The 26,240-nt window shown below is 50.0% G+C and overlaps 2 protein-coding genes across 2 annotated transcripts in view; both read left to right on the forward strand.

Annotated features, from left to right (window-relative positions):
* Positions 1-15,907: 15,907 nt before the first annotated feature.
* On the forward strand, positions 15,908-20,582 carry LOC142582138 (uncharacterized). The gene is made up of 2 exons (XM_075691533.1): positions 15,908-16,891; positions 20,547-20,582. The coding sequence occupies exons 1-2, from the start codon at positions 16,064-16,066 to the stop codon at positions 20,580-20,582; spliced, it is 864 nt and encodes a 287-aa protein (XP_075547648.1). The 5' UTR covers positions 15,908-16,063.
* A 2,714-nt stretch (positions 20,583-23,296) lies between these two features.
* The window catches only part of LOC142582139 (uncharacterized), a 74,004-nt gene continuing 71,060 nt past the window's right edge, over positions 23,297-26,240 (forward strand). Inside the window, exon 1 of the mRNA XM_075691534.1 lies at positions 23,297-23,693. Coding sequence (XP_075547649.1) covers positions 23,297-23,693 — 397 coding nt within the window. The remainder of the gene's footprint in view (positions 23,694-26,240) is intronic.

Genomic DNA, 26,240 nt, shown 5'->3' on the forward strand with positions numbered 1-26,240 from the left:
CAGCAACCCTGTCCGGTAATCGACCCCGTGGCCCCTTAGATTACGCAATACCTTATTGTAAGATGCGAGATACATGATCATGATCATCGTTAATATGAAGTTTTCTTTTTATTGTGATGACAATTATATGGACACTCCAGGCGAATTTCCTTATTGGCCGACGATCGCGTTTTATGTAGTACGCTATCAAAACTTGCCGGCTACCAGATTTACAAGACTTTCTCGAGTATAGTACATTCATGTGTATCTCAGACACCCTTAGCGGAGGCTTTTAGTTATATATGGTGGGAACAAACGACAATGGTTATACGATTCTCCTAATGAGCATGCGCGATGCCGAGCATAAGATGCTGTTTGGATCGGACTGCTGGTACGATCTGTTGGGAACTCGGCGCTGACGCCCGTGGTTGTACCTGGGTCGCAAGCCCCAAGGGTAGCGTTGGCCTGGCGGCCTGGGGTACAACTGGAAGCATCCGAAGGTCCCGGCAAAGCATGAGTCGACTGGTAACAACGAAACAACTTGTTTATTTTAACATCGCAAAGAGTTGGTGGTCAGGTTTGACCGTAGTAGAGAGACGGGAGAGCACTTCACTCAACAGAAGAAATCGGAGCCCTCCTTTTGGCGTCCGGGGGCAGCTGTTTTTATACTCTCGCAGTTGAGGGCAAGAAGGAACCCCTCAAAAGACGAGCACGTGAATGTACAATGGGCTAATGGTGACGCACACTGTCGTAGCGATGCCGTAGCACCATGTCGAGCACGATCTCGTAGCACCCTGTCGTGGCGCTGCCGGTCGGACACAATGACTGTAATGAGAGGATGGTCCCTGCTTTGGCATCGCCTGTTTCGGGCACAATGACTGGAACGAGATCCCTGCTTTGGCATCGCCTGTTTCGGGCACAATGACTGGAATGAGATCCCTGCTTTGGCATCGCCTGTTTCGGGCACAATGACTGGAATGCGAGGATGATCCCTAGGCGGTCGCATCGCCGCAGTCGCGCCTGGAAACACCTGGCGATGAGTGTTGCGGCGACGACGATCGGGCCAAAATGTCTGCCGCCCCGCCGCAGTCGCGCCGGCAAAACCACGTGTCGCAGGCGAAACGCAACAGACCGCCCCGCCGGGGGAAGGAGATCCCGATGGACAGGGGACTGCATCCGCTGTCCGGAGGGATGTCGCTCGATGATGCTCATAACCGAAGTCGGGCGTCCCTCGACGTTTCTTGAGCGCAGCGCACAGAGAAGGCCTCGTTCTCTTGTTCAGGTTCGCACGGGACACTGCAAAGTGACTTCGGGAGAGTTCACATTTTTGTTCTCGTTCCCGGCAAGCGTTAGAACTACGCTGAAACTCAACCGCTCAGTCAGCAAGCACGGCACAACCCTCACTAAGCCCTGCCAGGCTCTTTCCCCTTTTTATACCACTGCCTAGTTCCTTACAGTAGTCTAGCATCACTCAGAACGCGTTCACAAATTGAAAAATTGCACTAGAAAGCATATCATCACTTTGAAACACTAAACAAAAGCAATACGTTAAAAAAAATCCTGCCTCAGGAAGAAAAACATCAGTAACAAACAATTTTGAGGCTGATTCCTACGTTAGGGGCTTCGACTTAAGCCATCGGCGTTACCGTTGAGACTCCCCTTTTTGTAACGCACCTCAAAGGAATATTGTTGTAAAGCGAGGCTCCAGCGCAGGAGGCGGCCATTTTTGGGAGAGATGGTCTGCAGCCATTGGAGAGGGCAGTGATCCGTCTCAATGATAAACCTCGAGCCGGCTAGATAGCATGACAATTTCTGAACGGCCCACACGAGACATGCACACTCTTTCTCGGTGGCGCTATACGCCTGCTCACGACTGGTAAGCTTACGACTAGCATACAGGACGGGGTGTTCTACTTCTCCATTTTCCCGTTGGCACAGTACAACGCCCATGCCTCGCTCACTAGCATCGCACTGAACAATGAACCCTTTTGTATAGTCTGGCGATCGTAGCACAGGCTGGCTTGTTAGGGCACTCTTTAGGGCGCTAAAAGCTCTTTCCTTGGTCTCGTCCCAGACGACTGTTTGAGGCTCTGTCTTTCTTAGAGCATCCGTCAGGGGAGCCGCGATATCAGAGTACCTAGGGATGTACCTCTGATAGTAGCCGGCGACACCCAAGAACGACCGAATATCGGTCTTGGTGCGCGGTTGCGGAAAGTCTCGCACAGCGGCCACTTTTATTTCAGAGGGGCGGCGACGACCCTGACCAATCACGTGACCGAGGTAGACAACCTCGGCCTGTGCTAACTGGCACTTAGGAGCCTTGACTGTCAAGCCCGCTTCGCGCAGGCGGGTTAGCACTGCCCGCAAGTGTGTCATATGCTCAGACCAGGATGCGGAGAATATCGCTACGTCGTCTAGATACGGTAAAGCGAATTCTTGCTGTCCCCGTAACACTTTATCCATGAGGCTTGAAAAACAGTATGGCGCGTTCTTCAAACCAAAACTCAACACTTTAGGACGGAATGTTCCCATTGGTGAAATGAACGCCGCATACCTACTAGCCTCTTCTGTAAGTGGAACCTGCCAATAACCCCTGACAAGATCTAGGGTGGAAATAAACTGAGCGCTACTAACTTTCTCAAGGCGCTCCTCGATGTTAGGGATCGGATAAATTTGATCCTTAGTGATGGAATTAAGCCTGCGGTAGTCGACGCAAGGACGAGGTTCCTTGCCCGGTACCTCAACTAAAATCAAAGGGGAGGTATAATCCCTCTCACCTGCCTCAATAACACCGAGCTGTAGCATTTTCTTTACCTCAGCCTCCATAATATCGCTCTGGCGGGGTGACACCCGATACGCCTTGGATCGTACTGGCTCTGGGGAGGTAAGTTCAATATCATGAGTAAGTACAGAAGTCCTACCAGGCCTCTCAGAGAACAGACCTTGAAACTCTTGTAATAGCTGGTGTAGTTCGGTTTTCTGCTCGGGCGACAGCGGTGCTTTACTGATAAGGTCACTAATGACTTGACCGGTGTCTTCCCTGTTCGTCACTGAGCCTAGTCCTGGAAGCTCGACCGGAAGCTCTTCAGGAACGTTTACCATCATGCACACCACTGCTTCCCTTTGTCTATAAGGTTTGAGCAGATTACAGTGGTAAACTTGCTGTGCTTTCCGCTTTCCTGGCAGACTTACCACGTAGTTAACGTCCGACAGTTTCTGAACAATTCGTGCTGGGCCCTCCCACTGCACGTCTAGTTTGTTGTTTAGCGATGTGCGCAATATCATGACCTCATCGCCCACCTCAAAACGACGGGCCCTGGCTGTCCGATCATAATAAACCTTGGCCCTCTGCTGGGCCTTTGTCATTGCTTCACCTGACAACTCCTGTGCCCTTCTTAAGCGTTCGAGGAGCTTAAGCACGTACTCCACCACGACTGGGTCGTCGCCCCTACCTTCCCATGATTCTCGAAGCATGCGAAGCGGAGATGGAAGCGAGCGACCGTACACCAGTTCAGCTGGCGAAAACCCCGTAGCCGCATGCGGCGCGGTCCTTAAAGCAAACATCACCCCAGGCAGACACAGCTCCCAGTCAGTTTGATGTTCAAAACACAACGCTCTCAACACGCGCTTCATGACGGAGTGGAGCTTCTCAACGGAATTCGACTGTGGGTGGTACACTGAGCTGTGTAACAGCTTTACCCCACACCTTTCGAGAAAAGTTGTCGTCAAAGCGCTAGTAAACACTGTGCCCTGATCTGATTGAATTTCTGCAGGAAAACCAACTCGCGCAAATATGGACAGTAGTGCATTGACTATCTCAACTGAGCTGAGTTCTTTAAGCGGCACTGCTTCAGGGAACTTTGTCGCTGGGCAGATCACAGTCAAAATGTGTCTGTACCCCGTGGCTGTTACCGGCAGAGGTCCCACAGTATCAATAACGAGCCGTCTAAAAGGCTCCGTAATGATAGGTACCAATTTCAACGGCGCCCTCGATTTGTCCCCTGGTTTGCCCACCCGCTGACAAGTGTCACATGTCCTCACGAAATGGTCTGCGTCCCGAAAACACCCTGGCCAATAGTACTCTTGCAAGAGACGGTCCTTAGTTTTCTTAACTCCTAGGTGTCCGGACCACGAACCCCCGTGTGACAAGCGCAACAGATCCTGACGATAGCATTGAGGCACGACCAGCTGATCGAACTCCACTCCTCTGCGGTCTAGATACTTCCGGTACAGGACTCCACCCCTTTCCACAAAACGCGCAGTTTTCCTGGCGATACCTTCTTTGACATTGCAGCGCACGTTTTCCAGGCTGCCATCCTTTTTTTGCTCGGCTATCAAAGCCGACCGGCTGACTTTTAGCAACCTATCAAGTCCGTCTGACGTAGGCGCGATGAGCAAATCAGTAGATAGCTCTTCTAACTTTCCCGAATCGGGATTTTCCTCTCCAGTATCTGGCGCCTTCAACGCTACAGACTCAATTTTATTCAGTTCGGGCGTGCTCTGAATATCAGCTTGCTGCGCCTCTGACCCTTTTTCGTTGTTTGATAACGTCGGCCCCGCAACTACCGCCTTTGCAGCGAGCTCCCGAACCTTCGATCTGGTTAAGGCCTGAACACTAGCTTCACCAAACAAAAGCCCCTTCTCGCGCAGGAGGTGATCGGACCTGTTTGAAAATAGGTACGGGTACTGGGGTGGCAGCATAGATGACACTGCCGCCTCTGTCTCAAGCGCTCCGAAAGGTCCTTCAATAAGCACCTTTGCTACTGGCAGACACACGCTATGAGCTTCCACGGCTTGCTTGATCCACGCGCACTCGCCCGTGAACATATGGGGTTCTACGTAAGATGGGTGAACTACATCCATCGTAGCTGCGGAATCGCGAAGCACTCGGCACTCTTTCCCGTTCACGAGGAGGTCTCGCATGTAAGGCTCGAGAAGCTTCATGTTCTCGTCAGTGCTGCCTATTGAAAAAAACACAACTTTTGGTGTTGTTTCCGGACACTGCGCCGAAAAGTGACCCGGCTTCTGGCACGTATAACAAACGCCCGCTCGCCTCATCTCGAACCGCTTTCTGCGTTTGGCTGCCGCCGTCTCTTTACGTCTGGTCGGACTGCTTCCACTCGCATCCGCACTACGCGTGTTCCCCTTTTCTCTCATGGGTGTGAACTTCGGCCTCTCAAACTTCGAGCCAAATTCACCCTTTTGACCGTCCTTAGCTCCGCGAGCCCGACGCGTCACAAACTCCTCGGCTAGCTCAGCGGCTTTAGCCACCGTACAAACGTCTGGCCTATCCAAGACCCAGTATCGCACGTTCTCCGGTAACCGACTATAAAACTGTTCTAGCCCGAAGCACTGCAGAACTTTATCGTGGTCACCAAACGCTTTCTCTTCTTTGAGCCACTCCTGCATGTTCGACATAAGCCTATACGCAAACTCTGTATATGACTCACTTCTGCCTTTCTCATTTTCCCGAAACTTCCGACGGAACGCCTCCGCAGACAGCCGGTACTTTTTTAGCAGACTCGATTTTACTTTGTCGAAATCCTCTGCCTCCTCTCTATCCAAGCGAGCGACTACGTCGGCCGCCTCGCCGGGTAACAAAGTGAGCAAGCGCTGTGGCCACGTTTCCCGAGAGAACCCCTGCTTCTCGCACGTTCGCTCAAAGTTAACCAGGAACAAACCAATGTCCTCTCCAAGCTTAAACGGCCGCATCAGGTCAGTCATTTTGAACAATACTCGTTCTCCTGCACCGTGTGCCTGACTTCCATTACGAGCGCGTTCCATCTCTACCTCGAGACGCTTCATTTCCAAAGCGTGTTCGCGCTCTTCTTTTTTCTCTTGTTGCTCTCGCTCTTTCTGTTCTTTACGTTCACGCTCTTCCTTTTCTTTCTGTTCTTTAAGTTCGCGCTCCTGTTTCTCTTTTTGCTCTTTAAGTTCGCGCTCCTGTCTTTTTGACCTCTCCTCAATAGTCTCAAGGCATTCCGACAGCTCGTCATCCTCAGCCTCTAACTCAAGAATAGCCCTTAACAGTTCAGGTTTTCTTAGTTTGTCTGAGACATCCAGACCCAACTCTCTTGCAAGCTCCAACAATTTCGGTTTGCGCAACGACTTCAAATCCATGGCTGCTCTGAATGCTGCTTTCTCTACTGCTTACTATTGTCTTGCCGCAAACTAACCCGGCAGCAACGACAACCACAATTACCAGCTCTGTTTCTAACACTAACAAAAGCCTGGCAAAGCTCAGAAGAAGAAAGTCCCGCACTCACCAAACCTCGCAGGCAGGAATTCCGCGCAGTCGTTCCGTTGCAGGCAACCAGTCGTCACACAGGGCTCGTTGCACTGCTCCCGGATCGTCGTTGAGCTGCTCAGCATACAGTCAACTGCATCTCTTTGCTGCTGGCCTCCGTTGTCGCGATCTCACCGCTGGCAGACAGTTGTTTGAAGTCGGAGGCGATCCCACCGCTGCCAACCAGATGTTTGGATCGGACTGCTGGTACGATCTGTTGGGAACTCGGCGCTGACGCCCGTGGTTGTACCTGGGTCGCAAGCCCCAAGGGTAGCGTTGGCCTGGCGGCCTGGGGTACAACTGGAAGCATCCGAAGGTCCCGGCAAAGCATGAGTCGACTGGTAACAACGAAACAACTTGTTTATTTTAACATCGCAAAGAGTTGGTGGTCAGGTTTGACCGTAGTAGAGAGACGGGAGAGCACTTCACTCAACAGAAGAAATCGGAGCCCTCCTTTTGGCGTCCGGGGGCAGCTGTTTTTATACTCTCGCAGTTGAGGGCAAGAAGGAACCCCTCAAAAGACGAGCACGTGAATGTACAATGGGCTAATGGTGACGCACACTGTCGTAGCGATGCCGTAGCACCATGTCGAGCACGATCTCGTAGCACCCTGTCGTGGCGCTGCCGGTCGGACACAATGACTGTAATGAGAGGATGGTCCCTGCTTTGGCATCGCCTGTTTCGGGCACAATGACTGGAACGAGATCCCTGCTTTGGCATCGCCTGTTTCGGGCACAATGACTGGAATGAGATCCCTGCTTTGGCATCGCCTGTTTCGGGCACAATGACTGGAATGCGAGGATGATCCCTAGGCGGTCGCATCGCCGCAGTCGCGCCTGGAAACACCTGGCGATGAGTGTTGCGGCGACGACGATCGGGCCAAAATGTCTGCCGCCCCGCCGCAGTCGCGCCGGCAAAACCACGTGTCGCAGGCGAAACGCAACAATGCGAACCTTTGGCGAAGGGATCGCGACGTCGGCGCTATACGCAAGAACAAAGCGTCTACTGCGATTTCAGTCCTGGGTATACGATATAACCCAAAACGCGGTCAAATGCAATTCGAAGACGCTCAGTAATATATAATAACCCTATTGTTACTTTTAGACGTAGCCCGCCGCGTTAGCTCAGTGGCCATCGCGAGGTCGCGAGGTTACCGTTTTGATGCCGGCCGCGATGGCGGAATTCACGCGGGCGGAATGCAAAAACGCTCGTGTGCCGTGCATTTGGTGCACGTTAAAGAACTCAGGGGCGATAAAAGTTATTTCGGAGTTCCCCGCAATGCAGCGTGCCTTTTTATCGGATCGTTGTTTTGGCACGTAAACACCTTGAACTTAATTTTTAGACGTAAAACTCACTCACTCACTCACTCACTCACTCACTCACTCACTCACTCACTCACTCACTCACTCACTCACTCACTCACTCACTCACTCACTCACTCACTCACTCACTCACTCACTCACTCACTCACTCACTCACTCACTCACTCACTCAATATATCAATCAATCAAATTGCTGCGATGCTGATTGTGTCGTCGGAAAGGCGCGTCCGACCTGATATTTCACGCCAGGGGTCAGGTGACCCACCGCTTGAGACAGGAAGGAGCACGCTGCAGGCGGGGTCGACACGCAGTGCTCGATGTGGGTCATTCCGTCGGCGCGTGGGAAGCACGCTCGCCCCCGCGGCGCGACGTGTGCGTAGCCGCGTGTTGGACGACGCTGCAGCTAGCATGGCTTGCCAGGAATTCGTCACACCTGTGCACACACACACGCGCGCGCGTGGGGCTCTCCTATACAGCAATCCGCTGGAAAAACCATCGGCGCCAGAAACAAAAGCGAAGCGATTTTGGGACTCAACCTACATATGCGCTCCCGAATATGAGCATATAGACAAAAACGCGACGCCGAGTTGTACTATAGCCTCGATTGCACTTGCTTAAAGCGGTCGAAGCGTGAGCTATGCAATGCGGCGGCGTCTGCCGAGTCACCTCGGCTCATAGCTTTCTGCCGAAGCGAAGCAAAACTCCATCCGCGTGGTAAACAATGCATGGAAAGCACTCGCGCAAGTTGGAACTACAATTGCTGTGCCCTTTACGCATGCTCTATGCAAGTCGGACATGGGTTGCATCAGACGTGTGACTATTATGTCATGGTGTTATTTTGGAGAACTATCGTGTCGCGAAGGCGATCGAGAAAGTTCTTTTTGCTGAACGACCTGCGCGTAAAGGTCGAGCGGTCACTCTGCGATATTTCTCCTCAGCTGTTAATAAAACGTTGCATGGAATTACAAAGGGGAACAAAAAAAAATATCATGAACCATCCCACCCTGCAAAGGTGGATGACCAGCGAAGTTGTTTGGCATACGACAAAGAGGTCATACGCAACCTTGTAGAAAGGTAAGAACTCATTTACCGTGATTATTATATACACTCCCGTGCACGACGGGACCGCCGCCCCGAGGAGCCGGAGCTCTAGGAAACTAGACACGCGTGACGTTTCGATGGGACCACCACCACGGGAGAGGGGAACGAAAGTAGATACGCAAGCGCTTGGAACGCCGACAAAGAAAGGGGTGTGTGAACGTAGACATTTCCGACGCGCGTCAATAGTATCTGTTCTTATCAGCTTAATATCTGATACGGATTGTATTTGGACCCAAGATATTAAAATGGGACCTGTCCCAGATGTGACAAGGATATATAGTACAAGGGCCTGTTGCAGGTCCCGGAGCTCACCACCCGGAGTCCACAGGGGTGTCATTGCGCTTGGACCCTTTCTGCACTATCAACAGCATCGGCCCACATTTTTGCCCGCGCAGAACAAAAATTCACGGAACCCTAGCCATAAACGGCCTCGCGCTAAAAAGACACACACACACACACACACACACACACACACACACACACACACACACACACACACACACACACACACACACACACACACACACACACACACACACACTAGCTTTCCTGCTGAACAGCTGTGCGCCAACTACATCGTGGTGCATACAACCTCAAGTTAACTGTATCTGATCCTTCTCTTGGGCGCCAACGAATGCCCATCGGTCTCATCTCGTCCACCACCATCGAGACGGCAACGCCTGCAAAGCATAGTTGATGGTGGTCCTCACCACGCCAGCTTTCGAAACGTCTTCAGCGCAACGCTAGACCTTATTACCTTCGGGCAATACTGGCAATTTTTTTTCTTATCTTCCTTCTTCTTTAGGGAATGTTTTCCATCATCATCATAGACAACGAAGAGGCGCCGGTATAGGCACCCTGCCATGAAGTTTGGCCTAGAGTTACTGCATGTATACAGTAACTCTAGTTTGGCTGTATATGTCGCGCCCCTAGCAGCGGCGGTGAGCACCCGCGAGTAGGTCCTCACCACCATTCCACCATTCCACCATTGCCCGTACTGTGCTCAGGCCCGCCTGAAAGCCTCCTTTTCCAATTTTGCAATGGATTCAACGCGGCCTGCCGGCAGCTCCTCCCTGAGGAGTGTGAACAAAAAGAAGCACAGATACTGCTGCGTTAAGGATTGTCACATCCGCGAAGGAGATGTCGGCATCAAATTGTGCTGCTTCCCTTCAAAACCGTGGGAAGCGACCCGGCGGCGGAAGTGGATCGTCGCGGTTCGTGTCGCTCTTGCGAATGTTTGTTACAATGCATAAGAGGTAAATGCAAAAAAAAAAAGGAAACAGTAGCGGCATCCGTAATAACGCACAATAAAGCGACAACTGCATAACATCATGTGAACTGATTCCCATTGTTGTAAATTGGTTTAGATAGTTGTTTAGCTCGTCTCGCTCCAAAACAAACGCGCAGTGGTTGTTATGTGTCAAACCTAGCTTTGTAAGCGCTCCCTGCTGCGCTTTTTGTTGTGCACTTATAAGCCAACGTGCAGCTTCTTCCTGTGCCAAGACCAAGACGCGCTTGCAAATCATGGTTCTGATTTGCACCCCCCTCTACGGCGTGCCTCAATATCAAATCATGGTTCTGGGACCTAAGACCCCATAATTTATTTTCATTGAAGCACTTCGCTGGGATGTCCGCGCTGTTTACTTCTTTGACACGATATACATGGTTGAAGTCGTAAATCTGATGTCCTTTCTCAAGCGTCGGTGGTCCAAAATGGGCCTCGATGTCTTAGATTGCCTTAAAACCACAATTTAGAACGACTGACACGTTTAAAACGAGCGCCGTAAAAACATGCCTCCGTAGCAGTGGCCGCCTCGGTGTATCGCGTAACTGACACGGTGGCGCTGTCGTTTGAGCCGATCTAAAGCCGATCGTGAACAGACAGTGTCAATTTAGGACCAGGAAATACCGCAAGGAGGAGGAGGAAAAAGATTTATTGAAAAATAAGAAAGGACAAGCAGGTGTCTTTCTGCTTGTGCGGGAAGCGCCCTTAGTCCAAGGCTCCTGCGGCTCTTGCTGTCTCCCGGGCCCGCCGCACCAGTTGCTGCTGGTTACGAGGGTCCGAAGTAGTCAGCACGGCCTCCCATTGCCCGGGTGTGGGGTTGGGTATTTGCGTGGCTGCCTTGACGTTGGGGCACGCACATGTGGTGTGATATAGGGAAGCGTAGTTGTTACAAAGGGACCATTTGTATGAGTATAGTGTAGAGTGTATTGCGTGTAGTCTGCTTAAATGGGGGTATCTATGGGTTTGTAATTGTCGCCATGTTACGGCGTCTTCACATGAGAGGGTATTGTGTGGAGGTGGTTATTGTCGTCTGTTCAATCTGTGGTGTTGAAGTATGACGTTGTTTTGTATAGGTACGGGCTCCATAGATGCGGCCGTATCCCTCTCATGTGGCGCCCGGGAGGCATGAGCTCGGGCTACAGCGTGCGCACGCTGATTTCCACGGAGGGACTCGTGCCCTGGAGTCCATACTAATTCAACGTCCGGGAATTGGGAGGCTTGTTTGAGGAGTCGGTGGGCGATCGAAGATATCGTAAAAGAATATAAATAGCTTGGTTTATGGATAAAAGACGATATATGGAGACACAGGAAAAAAAAACTCGAGGACGCTTAAGCTTCGCCTTCAAGAGTGGAACGCGATAGCTTTCCCGTCGACCCGCCAAGGGGTGTAAGACAATGCGCTACGGCGTAGCGATCACTTACGAGGCGCCGCGCGCATCGGACTCGCACCAATCACGCGGTAAACGCCGAGCAACGCTGCGTTCGGCGCGGCAACGAAAGTGCGCCTGAGCAAGCGGAACGAACCAAAGAACTCGTTGTCTCGGAAGGAGAAACGATCTCCGCGAGCCAAACGTCGGGATCGACACGGACAGCCTGGCCGCGACGCGCCATGAAGGCGGACGCGATCATGGGGCTGACGCCTCGATGGGATCGTCCTCTATCTCGCTTGGAAGCACCACGCAGACGCATGACTCCTCGCCAGCAACATGGCACAAATCGCAGAGGACGCTTTCCCGCCAGACGCGCTACGGCGCAGCGATCACGCCAGAGGCGTCCCGCATCGGACGCTGCACCTAGGAATCGCGCTGTGAGCGGAAAGAGGAGCCGCGTCGCATAAACACGAGGGTTCGAGTGACGCGCGCTGGAAGGTGGAAAGGGAGAGAGCAAGAAAACTTATTAAACGCAAGGGTATTGAGGCATCCTTGCACCGGTCCTCGCACGGCCCCAATGCGCTCAAACGAGACGAAGGGGAGAAGCGGGCGAGTGGCGTGCCAGCTGTCGGGGCAGCGCCGTACATTGCGAGGAGGGGGTCTTCTGTGTTTGCCGCAAGATGGCTCTGCGTGTGCGCCAAGCGCAGAAGAAACGTAGCGGAAACGTACTTCGCTACTCGTTTAACTGCGGCTTCTGTAATTTACATGCTCATAAATACCGATATACACCGCAGTATAACTTTCTACGGCACGTTTCTAAGGCAACACCGCATTCACTAGAGGCGCTTTTGCCCGCTTTGAACCATCGAACTCATGGCTGAGTGGGAGGAGAAAGCAGAAGACGGCGTTCCGAACGGTCGCTTTTTTCATGTTCTCCGCCCCAAAGGATTTATCGGCCCCTGGCCGAGGTGCTGCTCAGGCTTCAGCCAGCAGCAATGACTACCGTGTTGTGATACCTCGTCTTCCTACCGGTAAGCTGGTTGTGGACTCCGCTTTTCTGCATGCTGACTTAAGTGGTCGACCGTACAGAGCCCAAGACTTCAGAGACGCCCTTCGGAACGTTATTGACCTGAAGGAAATAAGTTCCATCGGTCAATTTCAGACGTCGCACGTGTGGATGGTGACGTGCAAATCATCAATTACAAAATCAAAGCTAGTCGCGTGCGGAGAATTATCCGTAAAAGGTAGACGCTGCCTCGTTATTGACCCCGAGCCCACGGAAGTAAAAATGAAGCTTTTATGGCTTCCTGAGCGTTTGGAAGACGATTACATTCGAGATGCGCTTCAGGCTTACGGGAAAGTGAAGTCCATATAAGCAGAAAGCTGGAGAGTATAGGAAATGGAGCAAATGCGCACCCTCAATCGTGACGTGGTGTTGACTCTTGCCGATGGAGTCGGCGTGGGCGACGTTCCACATCTGCTACACGTTTGTGGAGTGCAGAGCCTTGTATTGATCCCAGGCCGGCCCCCGCTTTGTCTCCGCTGTAGCAAGGTTGGGCACATTCGTCGAAACTGCAGAACCCCACGTGTGAAGCCTGCCGACGCTTTGGCCACACAGATGAAGCATGTGTTGTGACATACGCCGACAAGTTACGACACAGGACAAGGCCTCCGGAAGAAAGCTTGCAGGAACACATAATGGATGTTACAGAGGTTCTCGATGCAACGGAGGCGTTCCCTCTTCTGCGGATACCAGCTGTGCCAGTAAGGCCCCTTTACATGTTAAAGAGAATGACATCGCAGAACTTCCGTGGAAAAGGAAAGTAGCGAAGAGAAAGAAGCGCCCGCTACTACGCAGCCAGTTGCCGCCCAAGCAGCGAATGAGACAGCCGCTGATGACTCATCTGCTACACCGAAGCATCTCAACACGTGCGCTATGCTGGCAGAGGACAAACCAAGTACCGCGGATACGTCAATTCCGAAGCGCCGTGCGAGTAACAGATCAGAATCAAGCACGGACAGCGAGACGGCCAGTGCCACAAGAAAAGCACGTCGCCGCAAAACATCGACACATTCAGGAAATTGCCGGCGATCACGGCCCAGGAGGCCTGGTGAGAGTTCGGAGGGAGCCTCACCGTTACCCTCTAGGACCGACCGCACAGAGAATTAAGTCTAAATAGTGGGTAGTCATCATGGCCCTGTCCCAGCAACTTCTCTTCGCAACTTTGAACGTGCGAGGCCTTAGGTCTTTGCAGAAACAGGCGCAGCTTAGCCGGCTGTTGTCTAGGAAGCGCCTCGACTTCGTCGCCGTGCAGGAGACGAAGATTGAGAGTGATGACGAGACAGAAAGGGCTTTGCGACCTTTTCTGTCTGAATATAATGTCTGCGTTTCACACGCTCTTGGTTTATCCGCGGGCTGTTTCCTGTTTCTGAAAAAGTGTCTATTTTGTTCAGCACTTAGTAACCATGTATACACTGAAGGTCGATATATATGTTGTGATTTTGTGTTGCAGGGTGTGCCACGGCGATTAGTCAACGTCTATGCATTTAATGACGCTGCAAAACGAATTGTCGTATTTGATACTGTGCGTAGTCTAATGGACTGTGATCGTTGCATTGTGTTATTGGGAGATTTCAATTGTGTGTGGTGATCCGTGCGATAGAAGCGGCATTAACACTCAGCAGGACAGGAGTGGTGAAGTTTTATCTAACCTAATAGAAAATGCAGGGCTCATTGATATAGGAGTGCCGGGACAGGGAGCTCGCTCTTATACACAAATTCAAGGTCGCTCTTATGCCCGCCTTGATCGTATCTATGTTTCTTCATCCCTCCTCTCCCGGGAACTGTCCTGCACTACTATCCCAGTTTCGTTCTCTGATCATTGCATGGTTATCGCAAAGATTGGTGAGAAATCTGTAACCAATTTCCGACCACAGTGGGCACTCTGGAAGCTAACTCTGATCTCCTAAATGATCAGAAATTTATTAATCGCGTGCGCATGACCCTAAAAAATTCTCTTTCTACTGACTTGCCGTTATTTGCAGCTTGGGAACTCTTCAAGCAAGAGGTTCGTACAGTGGCTATAAAAATTGGATCGCTGAAAGCATTCTGTAGAAAGAATGAAGAAACAATACTTCTTAAGAGCCTACACAACCTTTATCAGATGGAATGCGAAATGCCAGGCACTTACATTGTTGACATAGAAAATCTTAAACGTGACTTGCAAAAGTACGATGCACTGCGTTACAGAGGTGCGCGAGTTCGATCTCGAAATAGGCGTGCTCTGCAGTCTGAACAACCAACACGTCAAGCTTTACTTGACGAGCGACGTCACGCTATTTCCAAAGTAATTCCTGAAATATACTCCGAAGGTACTCTCCTAACAAATACGAATGACAATTTCTAAGTTCGAAACTTACTACAGTGTTTTGTTTAGTGCCCGGCCCGATAATAACGATGCAAAAATCGTAGAGAGTTTTGTGTCTCTTGTAAAACCTTTACAGGATGATGACTCTGCATTCATTAGTGATACCCTTACGATACAAGAAATTGAGCAGCTATTGATCAGCTGCCTCTGTCGAAAACACCCGGCCCTGATGGACTTTCCTGTGAATTTTACAAAGCTTTCAAATTAATTATCAGTCCCATATTATTGGACATTTTTATTACAAGTTTAGAGGTAGACGCCCTTCCGCAATATTTTTGCAAAACCCACACAGTTTTCATTCCAAAAGTTCAGATAAGGAGAAACTGCGTTCTGTTGAAAGCTACCGACCAATCACATTGTCAAACGTGGATTATAAAATTTTTGCAAAAGTTTTATCGAATAGATTGCAATTTGCGATGTCGATTCTAATTGGTTCACATCAGATGTGTGGAATTAGGGGCATATCCATTCAAACCAACATACATATCGCCCGTACACTCCTTCAATACTGTTACGGTTCCACTGAACAGCTTGCAATGCTCCAGGTAGACCTTGCTAAAGCTTTTGATCGTGTCAGTCACTCCTATTTATTTACACTTCTGGAGCATGCTAATGTTGGCTCTGTTGTGCTTAAAGGCGTTAAGCTTTGCTATACGTGTTGTACTACTCGTTTAGTTATTAATGGCCAACTCTCTAAACCCGTTTCCATTTGCTCTTCGGTAAAACAAGGATGCCCTATGTCCCCATTACTATTCGCCCTTTATCTGGAACCGCTATGCTTAAGCGTAATTCAGTCGAGTTGCATCCATGGCTTCAATATACTGGGTAATTAAGTAAAAGTCTTAGCTTATGCAGATGATTTAGCGTTCTTCTGCACGGGTAAGTCCAGTGTTGAAAAGGTAGTATCAACAATAGAGGAATTCGGCAGCGTATCAGGAGCACGAATGAACTCCGCAAAAAGCTTAGGCTTATGGTTTGGCTCATGGTGCTATACACCAGAACAGTTTGCAGGCGTTAATTGGACCAGTGTCCCGCCAAAGTATCTCGGCGTGCCGCTAGGCGCATATAAATTAAGCGCACACTATTGGAAAGAACAAGTTTCGGCCCTGCAAAGTTACGCCCAGACATTCGTTCCACACGGACTTTCTATTTTTGGGAAAGCCGAGGCCTGCAATAAGTTCTTGGCAACAAAAATTTACTATGTATTGCAAGTTATACATTGTGCCAGGCTCTACATCCAACGCTTTCACCGAATCTTTGCAACCTTCGTATGGTCTTCAACTTTTGAGCCCATGAGGCGAGACAATATTTTCAGGCCCGTTAGTGAAGGTGGGCTGGGTTTAGTACATCTTTATGTGCGGAAAATAGTGTCTCGTTTCTTCTTTTTTCGCGATACATCGCATCCTATACTTCGGTCACTCATGCAAGTCACACTTGTTAATGCGTTACCCGACTTAATTCTTTCTTCGAATTTTTCTTCGCGTTTACGCTTGTGGGGATTCATGCAAGAACTTTACTTGGCGATTCGTTTCCTGACAGTTCGGTTTTCCACTGAATACTTGTACTTTGTGTCGCGTAAAACGTTATACAAAGATCTATTGCCCATGCTTTTTCCGCCTCCATTTTACCGATCACTATACATTCAATGGCCAGGTCACGATGTTCTAAAGCGAGTTCGTAAAATGTATATATCCCCTTGCTGCAAAACATTCTTTTATAAACTTCATAGTGAAACCATACCGGTTAAAACATGGCTACAGAAAAAGGGTATCTTTGTCTCTTCTGTTAACTGTCGCCTTTGTGACGTGCCAGAGACGATTGAACATTGTTTTATTAGCTGCACCGACGCCATACTATTTTGGGATGTCCTCCAACGGACTTTAAAAAAAGACTTTGACATCAACGCTCATAATGTGCGATACCTGCTGCCGACCGCTGACAATAGTGCCCCTTTCGGTATGTTTTTTCTCGTCGGAATGCACAGTTTGTGGAAAACGCGAATGATCGACCGAAACGCCGAAACGGTTGTACCTACAAGGGTGAATTTCATCCAAATGACCCTACACCTAAAGCAGGTTTATGATGGACTTGATACCCAGCCGGTCTGGTACCCCATTTTGGTGAGGTGCCTATCCTTACCACCCTTCTAAAGTGAAACCACATTTCTACCCACAGTATGAACGATGCCTTTTCTGTGAGTGACTATCATTGTGCTCTCCATTCTCTATGTACAACTGGTGAATATCGGGTTGTTGCTACTGTAATAAATACCATGAAAGAAAAAAAACTCATGGCTGAGTGGTAGCGTCTCCGTCTCACACTCCGAAGACCGTGGTTCGATTCCCACCCAGCCCATCTTGCAATTTGTTTTTATTTATGAATTGTCTTCCGGGATTTTTGCTCACGGCCAACGCCGACGACACCGACGACACCGGCTTTTCGGCGACACGAGCTCCTTAACGCTGTCGGGTCAAAACAGTAACAGCAAATGGGAAGAGAAAGGCGGTCATATTGAAACATAGGGAAAGAATAGGTACGAGGTGCTCCGGGTTTGTGGAAATGTGTAATGGTTCCATCACTTACATTTGGAAATGCGGTTGTTTGCTTGAAATCAGGGGTACATGGATGCCTTGCATTGGGCACTCACGGGAAAACTACAAATGAAGCTGTGCAGGGTGATAGGGGTTGTACAAGTTTTAAAGTGAGGCAAGCTCACAATAAATTGATTATAAAGAACGACTGAGGAACATGGAAGAAAGTAAATGGGCTGGGATAGTGTTGAGGTATTTGTACAGAAAAAAAGATTGATTCATAGTGCAGGAAAAGAACTAGGAAGCTCACCAGCAAGTATGCTGCCTGTAGGGTGAGCAACAAAGAACGTCAAGCGGAAAGTCAGAGAGGCTGAAATAACCTCATGGGTGGCGGCAATGGAAAAGGAACGTGCCACGAGTAACTACTTAAGAGGAAAAAACGAAATCAGGAAAGAAACAATTTATGATCACTCAAAGGAAAGCTCATTAGTTTTCGAAGCGAGATCAGGATGCCTTAGAACACGCACCTATATAATGAGATATAAGAACGAAGAAGAAGCATGTGCTTACTGCGGTAAAACTAGGAAAACGATGGAGCATGTATTACTATAGAACGTCGAGATATCTGCTCAGCGGTCGATTTAGGCACCACTGGACTCCTTGAAGCCTTTGGGTTCAGCGAGAGCAGGGGGAAAGTAAACTTGTTCGTAATAGAGATTAGTAAGAGGTGACTGGAAGAATGGTGGAAGAAAATAGGGAAACGACAAATAACGGAGACTTGCAAAGCAAAGTTCACAATAGGGGGTCAGAAAATTTGGTTATGGGAATTCATCGTGCGCGTTCTTTTACTCTTTTTTAAAACATAGGTAGGACATTATAGGCAATATAATAATAAGAGCTTGGTGGGGCAAACCACCACCCCGTTCCGAAGGGGACGCTCATAGCATCCATCCATCCATCCATCCATCCACCCATCCGCCTGACCGCCTGACCATTGACGGTAGCTTATTGTTTAAACTAATTTCATCTAGCCGCTCGTTGAAGACTGCCTCGTGCATAGCGGCGTCGCGAGGGGCGATAGTTGTATACTGCGCTTCTTTTACAGCGTAAGCTGTTACGGGCTCATTCCAATAGCCGTTTCGATTGGCAATGTAATCCGTCGCCGCCACCGCCGGTGTCTGTCGTAGCTATCGCCGGGAATGAGAAAAAGAATAGCCAGTTCACGCCGGGATCGAACCCGGGCTAGCTGCGCGGGAGTCAGCTATACTCTGCCACTGAGTCACACCAGCGCTTGCTGGCGTGCAGCAGAAGCACGCGAGGAGGCACGCGATTAAAGACCCTTAAACTTCGTAAAGTAGCGCCACGCTTTGAAGAATGCCGCCTCGTCCTCTCGCGCTCTGGACGAGGCCGACGCCGCGTCGCTATTGGCCTAATAGCATCATGTGGACCCTCGCGCCTTGCTTCAGCGCCTTTTTGCTCGAGAAGCGTCTACGGAGTGGCGAAGAGTTAAGCCCCTTAAACTTCGTAAAGTAGTGACACTCTCCTCCTCCGCCTTCACTCCTCTTCGTTTCTCATCTCTTTCACGCTCCCTCCTCGACCGTGGCTCCACCTACACTGTTCGAGCGCAGCAACGGCGCCAACATGCGCTCCTCGCCACTCCGTAGACGCTTCTCGAGCAAAAATGGCGCTGAAGGAAGGCGCGAGGGTCCACGTGATGCTATTAGGCCAATAGCGACGCGGTGGTGGCCTCGGCCAGAGCGCGCGAGGAGGAGGCGGCATTCTTCAAAGCGTGGCACTACTTTACGAAGTTTAAGGGGTTTTAGCGAAAAGCGTATGCTGGCGCCGTCGCTACGCTCGAGCAGTGTACGTGGCGCCACGGTCGAGGAGGGAGCGTGAAAGAGAGGAGAAACAAGGAGAAGTGAAGGCGGACGAGGAGAGTGTCGCTACTTTACGAAGTTACTCTACAGGCGATGTCACATGCGCGCCGCGTAGCGTCAATACGTGCACACTTTGCATTGCAGTTGCATGAAAAATGCTAGAATGAAAAAAATATAAACAAACATGTATTGCACGCTTCATTAAATCATGGTGGCTAGGAGACTATGTCACCGCCCCGTTTCAAAGGGAATGCCAACAAATCATCATCATTATCCTCGTATCCTGCGATGTGAGATGCGCGCCGCATAGCATAACACTGCATTGCAGTTGCATATTATTATACCAGGTGGCACGCCATGTAGCAGTTGCATAGGTAGTAGTGCAAGGAAGATAGAAAATGTCCAAGGAAGAAAAGAAGATTAAGGAGATGCACACAAAAACGCTAGAATAAGAAACGTGAATAGCATGCCTGATTAACTCAAGCAGGCTAGATGTCTACTTGTCACTGCTCCGTTTGCAAGGGGATGCTAATAAATCATCATCATCATCATCATCAACAACTAACACCGTATAGTGTCACGGTTCAAGGGATGTGATATGTGCGCCGCGTAGTCTCGATACCTCTGTTTACTCTTCAGCACACGTTATGGTGCCTCCTCGCATGGTAGGAGCTATTGCTGAAGAAGCGAATAGTAGAGCTGCGCGCGCGGCTGCAACCAGGCAACGTCGGGCTCAGCAGACCTCTGTGCACAGAGCAGCACAAGCCGCAGCTCGCCGTCGACGCCGGGCGGATAGTTCAGATCGTTCTCGTGAATGCAACGCGAAGAGTCTTCGCCGCGAAGAGCCTATAGCTGTAGTGCGTCCTGCTGAACATGGAACACCCATAGAGCCGCTCCTCCAGCTTACGCTGTGAATGTGCTCCGTGTGCCGCACAGGCCTGTGACCTTTTTCGAGGACAGGACGTCATCTTGAAAGTAAATCGTCGAAAATATTCGGTTCGTTTTCCGGCTCATTATCTCATTAATCATGTGGCTATGACCGACTGAATGGATATGCCAATGTACAAATGAATGAGAAGAAACAATGGATGAAGAAAAAAAACAACAGCATTGAATTTCACTGGACTAAATGCCGGCCGTTAGACAAACCACGGACACGAATCGGTGCAAATCTCGCAGTCACAGCTTTCCAAACGAAAGAAGACAAATTACGCAGTGCGATGCAACGTTAAGCTTTACGACGCTTTGCACAAGCACATCAGCGAACCCCCTCAAATTTAAGGCGTGTTACCGACCCGGAACGACAGCAATATTCAGATGCGGAATATACACTTCACGCGACATTTACGTGAGTTTGTGTTTATCAGATGCGACCGAACGACAATGCAGGACGTTGGCAGTGAAATAAAAATTCTCCGAATTGAACGGCTGCAGGACGATACATTCGCAAGAAACAAAACGAGAGAAATCAAACAAAAAATTTGACTCGATGTTCGCGTTTAGCGGTACCATGAAATGAGCTCAGAGAGCGCTGCGGAGTCATCCGAATGACCTGAAAATGTACGCTGCATTGCGCGAAGATACGGCGACGACGCGCAGCCGTCCTTCATCTGCATGCCTGCCGCATTTCTCTCTCCACCCACAATAACCCAGCTCACTATGCCTAAATACTAGGCGGCCGTGCGATGTGGTTTTATTATTGTTAGCGTTCAAGGATTTTTTTTTTTTTGCTTTCATGATAACGACCTTCTAGCCTAAACAGGGACTCGGGTAAACAAAAGCGAAAACTTACAATGATATTATTGCTCAGTATAGACGGTTATCCTATTGTTGGTTCTTCCGGTTGGCTCCTTTAATTGCAACCCGCTATCATAGTCGGGGGTCAGAGTCGGTGCACGCTCAGTGATGCAAACGTTTTAGAAACTCGTGTTTTTCGGCCGGGCCAACGGCAAACAAACAAATAACATGCGAAATGAAACCACTCCCCGAAGCGACAACTTCTTTTCACCCCAAAGCGGTCACGAAAAAATTAGAGAAAGAAAGACAAAAATATGTCGACGCACGCAACTTTCCTGAAGCATGCGATAGCGCGCACGACTTTCAGCGCCATCTACTCCGTCGCGCTTTCTATTTATTCTTTTTGGAGGAAACTGCTTTAAAATATCCCCGCGGAAGAATTTATATAACGTGCGCACAACAAGAACGCGCATCGTTTGGAGGTGGCATTTAGGCGGGAATCGGAGCAGCCAACCAGAACGGCTCGCGGTCGCCGGTGGGTGGGTGGCTGCCGAGCGCGGCGTCGCGCGCGGTTGAAACTGGCCCGGGAGGTGGTAAATGAGCTCCGTGCACCGCACTGCTCTTTGTGTCAGGTTCCAATACTATCGGGACGACGGTGCGGACAGGGCACCGCCTCCTTTCAGCGGGTGCTCATTGATGACGAATTGATACTTAATCAATAATGCATTCGCAGCGCGCGAAGCGGTGCAGTTCACGCGACGCGCGGTGGAAGTTGTTGATAAAACCTCGCGCATCCCTTCATCTCTAAGCTTCCCCCCAAAAGCGCTGTATGCACCACGAGACCTCGATTTCCGTCCCTTTCTGAACATTCAAGAATGCTATAGAAAAAAAAAAGAAAATTGTTAAAACGAAAAGGAAACGCGCAAAGCTATTTTGTGAACCTTATTTTTATATCGTTCGTTTGGACGTTAATGTTTGCCCCTACACGCAATCTAGAGGCGCCGGTGTGTGTACCGAAGCGGCGGAGAGACACTCCCGAGCTGTCCTCGGTGCCTTCAGCTACATTTGCGAGAGGAGTAAGGGGTAGTGTATGTCGTGAGGGGAGGGAGAAAGGGGCGTTCACAACACCCAAAGTTCTCTAAGTCCTATCGCATGTCCTGGCCGTCTCCTTGTTCTTCATGGTAACAGGCTCCGTAATGTCATCGTCTGGGTCGCATAACGCGTGCTTAAGGCGCCACGGTATATGCGTGTACTATCTGGGAAACCTCGCATGCGCGCGCCTCACACGAATACCCGCGGGCACCCCACCGTCATCATCTCGTGGCACTTAGGACTATTGGTGTTGCACTTCCACGGAATCTCGACATTTTCGTCGCTTTTAAAAAATATATATACCCCTCCTCTTTTTAGATTTCGACCGCATTTGGAACGATGAAAGCCTCTTTGAAAACGCGATAAATGTGGGCGGAGGGCTGTCTATAGTCCGCATACATTGATCGCTGAGGAGTTTATTTTCCTTTTTTATACGCAAGAAGTTTGTGTTTGTTTGTTGCGTCCTTAAAATGAAGACTTCGACTCTGGAAGAATAAAATGTCGCTGAGCGCCGCCTTTGACGACTTGGAAAACCCTCCTTTACACTATGGTTCCAAAGCTGAGGGAAACGGAAATATTTGTGCAAAAAGGAACTGATTTCTCCGGTGTAGTGGCATGGACTATTGAATAAAACGGTCTACCGAAAAGGAGATATGGACCAGTGGTACTCATTTCGCCCTGCTGAATGGAAAAATGACTCTCTAGTCAACGCCCCCTTTAGAGGAGGGAGTGACGAGAAGTATTCGCGAACGGGATTGGTCGGTTCTCCGAGTTCCCTACGAGTAGCAGGCTTACATTCGATGCGAGGCCTACTCCCCGAGAGTGCCAGTTAAGAAAATATTAGTAAAGCGTTCCGCAGTAGCAGTACTTAAAGCTAGCGCGAATAGAATCGGAAGAACCAAATGTCTTCAACGTTCCTAGATATGATGTCAAGCAGTGTGTTAGCTTGAACATAGCAGACATCAGTCGAGGACTGTATGACTCCGCACGTCGAGCAGCGCTTTGAGCGGCGATCATGCGCGAGAAGTTACGCGAGCTTGACTAAGGATTGGTGCTGAGCAGGAACAAGAACATGCCCGTGCTTGACGTTCTTGTTCGGGTCCGTTTCAATCTGATTTCACCAAGAAGCTTTCGAGGCTCGACAGCAAGCGGATGCGCTCGAAGTACACTCGCTGCCCGCGCGTCTTTCGAGGCCCGCGGTACATCCCGTCAAACTGAGCTAGTCGGACACTCATAGCCAGCTCTCGCGCGGCGCACATAATGGTCCATGTCCGATCCACCTCGAAGAATGACGAATGACACGGGAAACGTAGACATCATGTTCTCAAAGGAAGACCTCATGTACGCCTCTCCGCGGATGAACTTGATGGCTCCCAGCAAAACGTCCTTCCTCATACGCGACATTCTGGGAGCCGGCTCAAATTCCACGACGACGACGTACAACTCGCTTTTCGACTGCACGACGTCCACGGCAGCGGGCGGTACAGACGCGGCCAGCGCTGCGACTGCGGCGGGAATCGCAGCCCTGGTGGCTCTCCGCGGCGCGGCAGCTGGACCCAGCTGGACCTCGGTCGCTAGAACCGCTGAGCCACAGGTCGAACAACCACCATCTTGCTGCGGAGGCTTCCTTCTGGGTTGTGTCACGGTTCCCTGCCTGAGCTGCGCAACGTCTTCGTGGAATGCAGGTGAGGAAATGACAAAGCGTCGGACGCGCTGAAATTATCCAGGGACCTTAACATCACCAGCCCCATAGCGCGGCAGCTACAGCCGATGGTATGGGGGACCAAAAGGGTAAGAGATGGAATGCGCTTATTCCGACAGCGTGTAAATATACTGTCACATATAGCCAAAGACCCGATAATCCGGTGCTTGTTCTGACACTAATTTGGCACGTAAATGATGGGATAAGTGCAAGGACTTGAAGGGAACCACTCCTTGATAGTCAGACAGCGTCAAAATGAGCAGATTCGCATAGCCCAGCGTTCGAATAGGCGTCTCAAGCAAGGCAAGATGTGCGCGCGTGCACATAACTGGCACCCAGCGGCGCCGAGAAAGCCAAGCTTCTCAGCTCGTCCGCGACGGTGAAGAATAAAGCCACGTTCGCGGAGAGCTATTGAATACTCGTGAGACTGACAGTCCACAATACGTGTCAGAGGGCAGTGGTTATACGAGTAGCAGTCGGTATACCTGTTCGCTTCGAGGTTCTGTAACGTGTCCTTTGTTCACAGAGCAAGCGCGCACTATATGAGCGTTACAGACGCATATAGAGGAATCATCAGTTGTTCGTTTGCGTCAGATTTTCGCACGCACGCGAAACAGAGAAACACTCACATCAAGCAAGTGCCGAAACGCGTGACCATCTCTGCACTTGCCGACATCACGGCTCATATTTCTGTTGTGAGCTCTGGTCTTCGCCGTATGCATTTCTCCTATCCATGTGTCGTATTTGAAGGGCTTCCATACGACGGGGCGCACAATGCCTCACAGGCTTTACGTATCCTTTTCTGCTTCCCGTCTCGCGGCGCCCCTGATATAGAAGGACTTGTAGATAATAACACGCGTTTGAAAAACAACCAAGCGCTGTTTGCGATAGGGTCGTCGCTGGGTGGGTAACTTGGGCTACTAATTGTGCAAGCTCTTTCTGAGCGACCATTGCAGCTTGTTAATGGATTCCGCTCTAGGCAGCGCGGATCAGAGACACGGTTGAGCATTGTGAATATTTACTGCGACCACAGTCAAAAGTTTGAAAGTGAGTTTGCTACGTGTCCGTCCGTCCCGACGTCGTCATCGACGTCACCGTGTAGTCACTCGTCCTCTGCTTCGCGCATGGCATCTGGCGAAGAAAAACAACATAGTTATCACCACCAACGGGTGTCGAACTCGTGCCTCTCCTCCAATGTGAAGTATGGAGCCGCCAGGCACTAACTGCGCTAACATACAGCTTTTGGAGCTTGCGGGGCCACGTGGACTATATGTAGTGAGTGGCGGCGTAGGTGCATGTATTTCGGAGGTCACAGTGGAGCAAGGCAACGCAGTACACACCGAAGATAGCAGTGTACGCTGTGAGAATCTGCTGCTGTCGCAGTGAGTGAGCTCTGCGCCAGAGGAATTGCACTGAAGTCTGCTGATATTTTCCCTCGCTGTTTCGACCAAAATATCTCATGTGTGAAAATGAATGAGAAGCAATAGTCAAACAGAACATGTCCCACTTTGCTAGTGCACTTACTGACGTGCCAATTCACGCTTTTCTGCGCTCTGAATGGTTCAGTAAATGTTTTTGTGCTTCTGTCTTCCACAACTCCGGGCTGTCCAGAGAGACCACGATGTGGCGGTGAGGCTAGGCCTTCCCGTCCCCACGTGGGAGCGGCCCGCGGTGCTGCTGTAAGTGCGGCGCTTTTCAGGACCTCATTAAAGTTCTTTGTCTGTCTGTCAGTTCTCTCAATCTCAGAAATACGGAGCCAATTGTGACGGCGGAAGTCTATTTAATGCTTAATGTTTAAGTCACATACATGCTTCGAAAGCCTTTTTTAGTATTGCGGCAGAACACGCTGACTACCGTATGCATTTCTCCTATCCATGTGTCGTATTTGAAGGGCTTCCATACGACGGGGCGCACAATGCCTCACAGGCTTTACGTATCCTTTTCTGCTTCCCGTCTCGCGGCGCCCCTGATATAGAAGGACTTGTAGATAATAACACGCGTTTGAAAAACAACCAAGCGCTGTTTGCGATAGGGTCGTCGCTGCGATCCCGTTTTGTGAGTGTGAATGTTTCAATCCCCCCATTTTTTTATCTAGTTTACCTAATATTTCAAGACTGCAGAGAAAGATTCTTGTACGTGCGATGCCACTGGCTCGCTCTATACCCGAAGCTTCCACAGATTGCCAAGTTAAATGTAATAGAGCCCGTCAAGCCCTGGACGAACGCGGCCTCTGTTGTCGAGGAGATTACTGGGCACAGCGTAATCTCCCCTTTGTATGTGTTAGCATTGTTACGTCTTTTCATTTTGGTTTTGACACTTTCTTTTTATCCCTTACAAACGCGAATCTAACAGTAGCGCGCCTGACAAAGCAGTCGTGCATTGGTCTCCGGAGAAAACTTCTCACAAGCATTCGATCGCGACGACAGATTGCGCCGAGGCTTCAGCTTAGCCGTTCGCATTTATCTTTCACAATACTTTCGCTATTGACGCAATCGTAGCTATAAGTGTCTCGTAGAAATCAAATCATGAG

This window comes from Dermacentor variabilis, chromosome 5 (assembly GCF_050947875.1).
Source record: "Dermacentor variabilis isolate Ectoservices chromosome 5, ASM5094787v1, whole genome shotgun sequence".
Taxonomy (NCBI): domain Eukaryota; kingdom Metazoa; phylum Arthropoda; class Arachnida; order Ixodida; family Ixodidae; genus Dermacentor; species Dermacentor variabilis.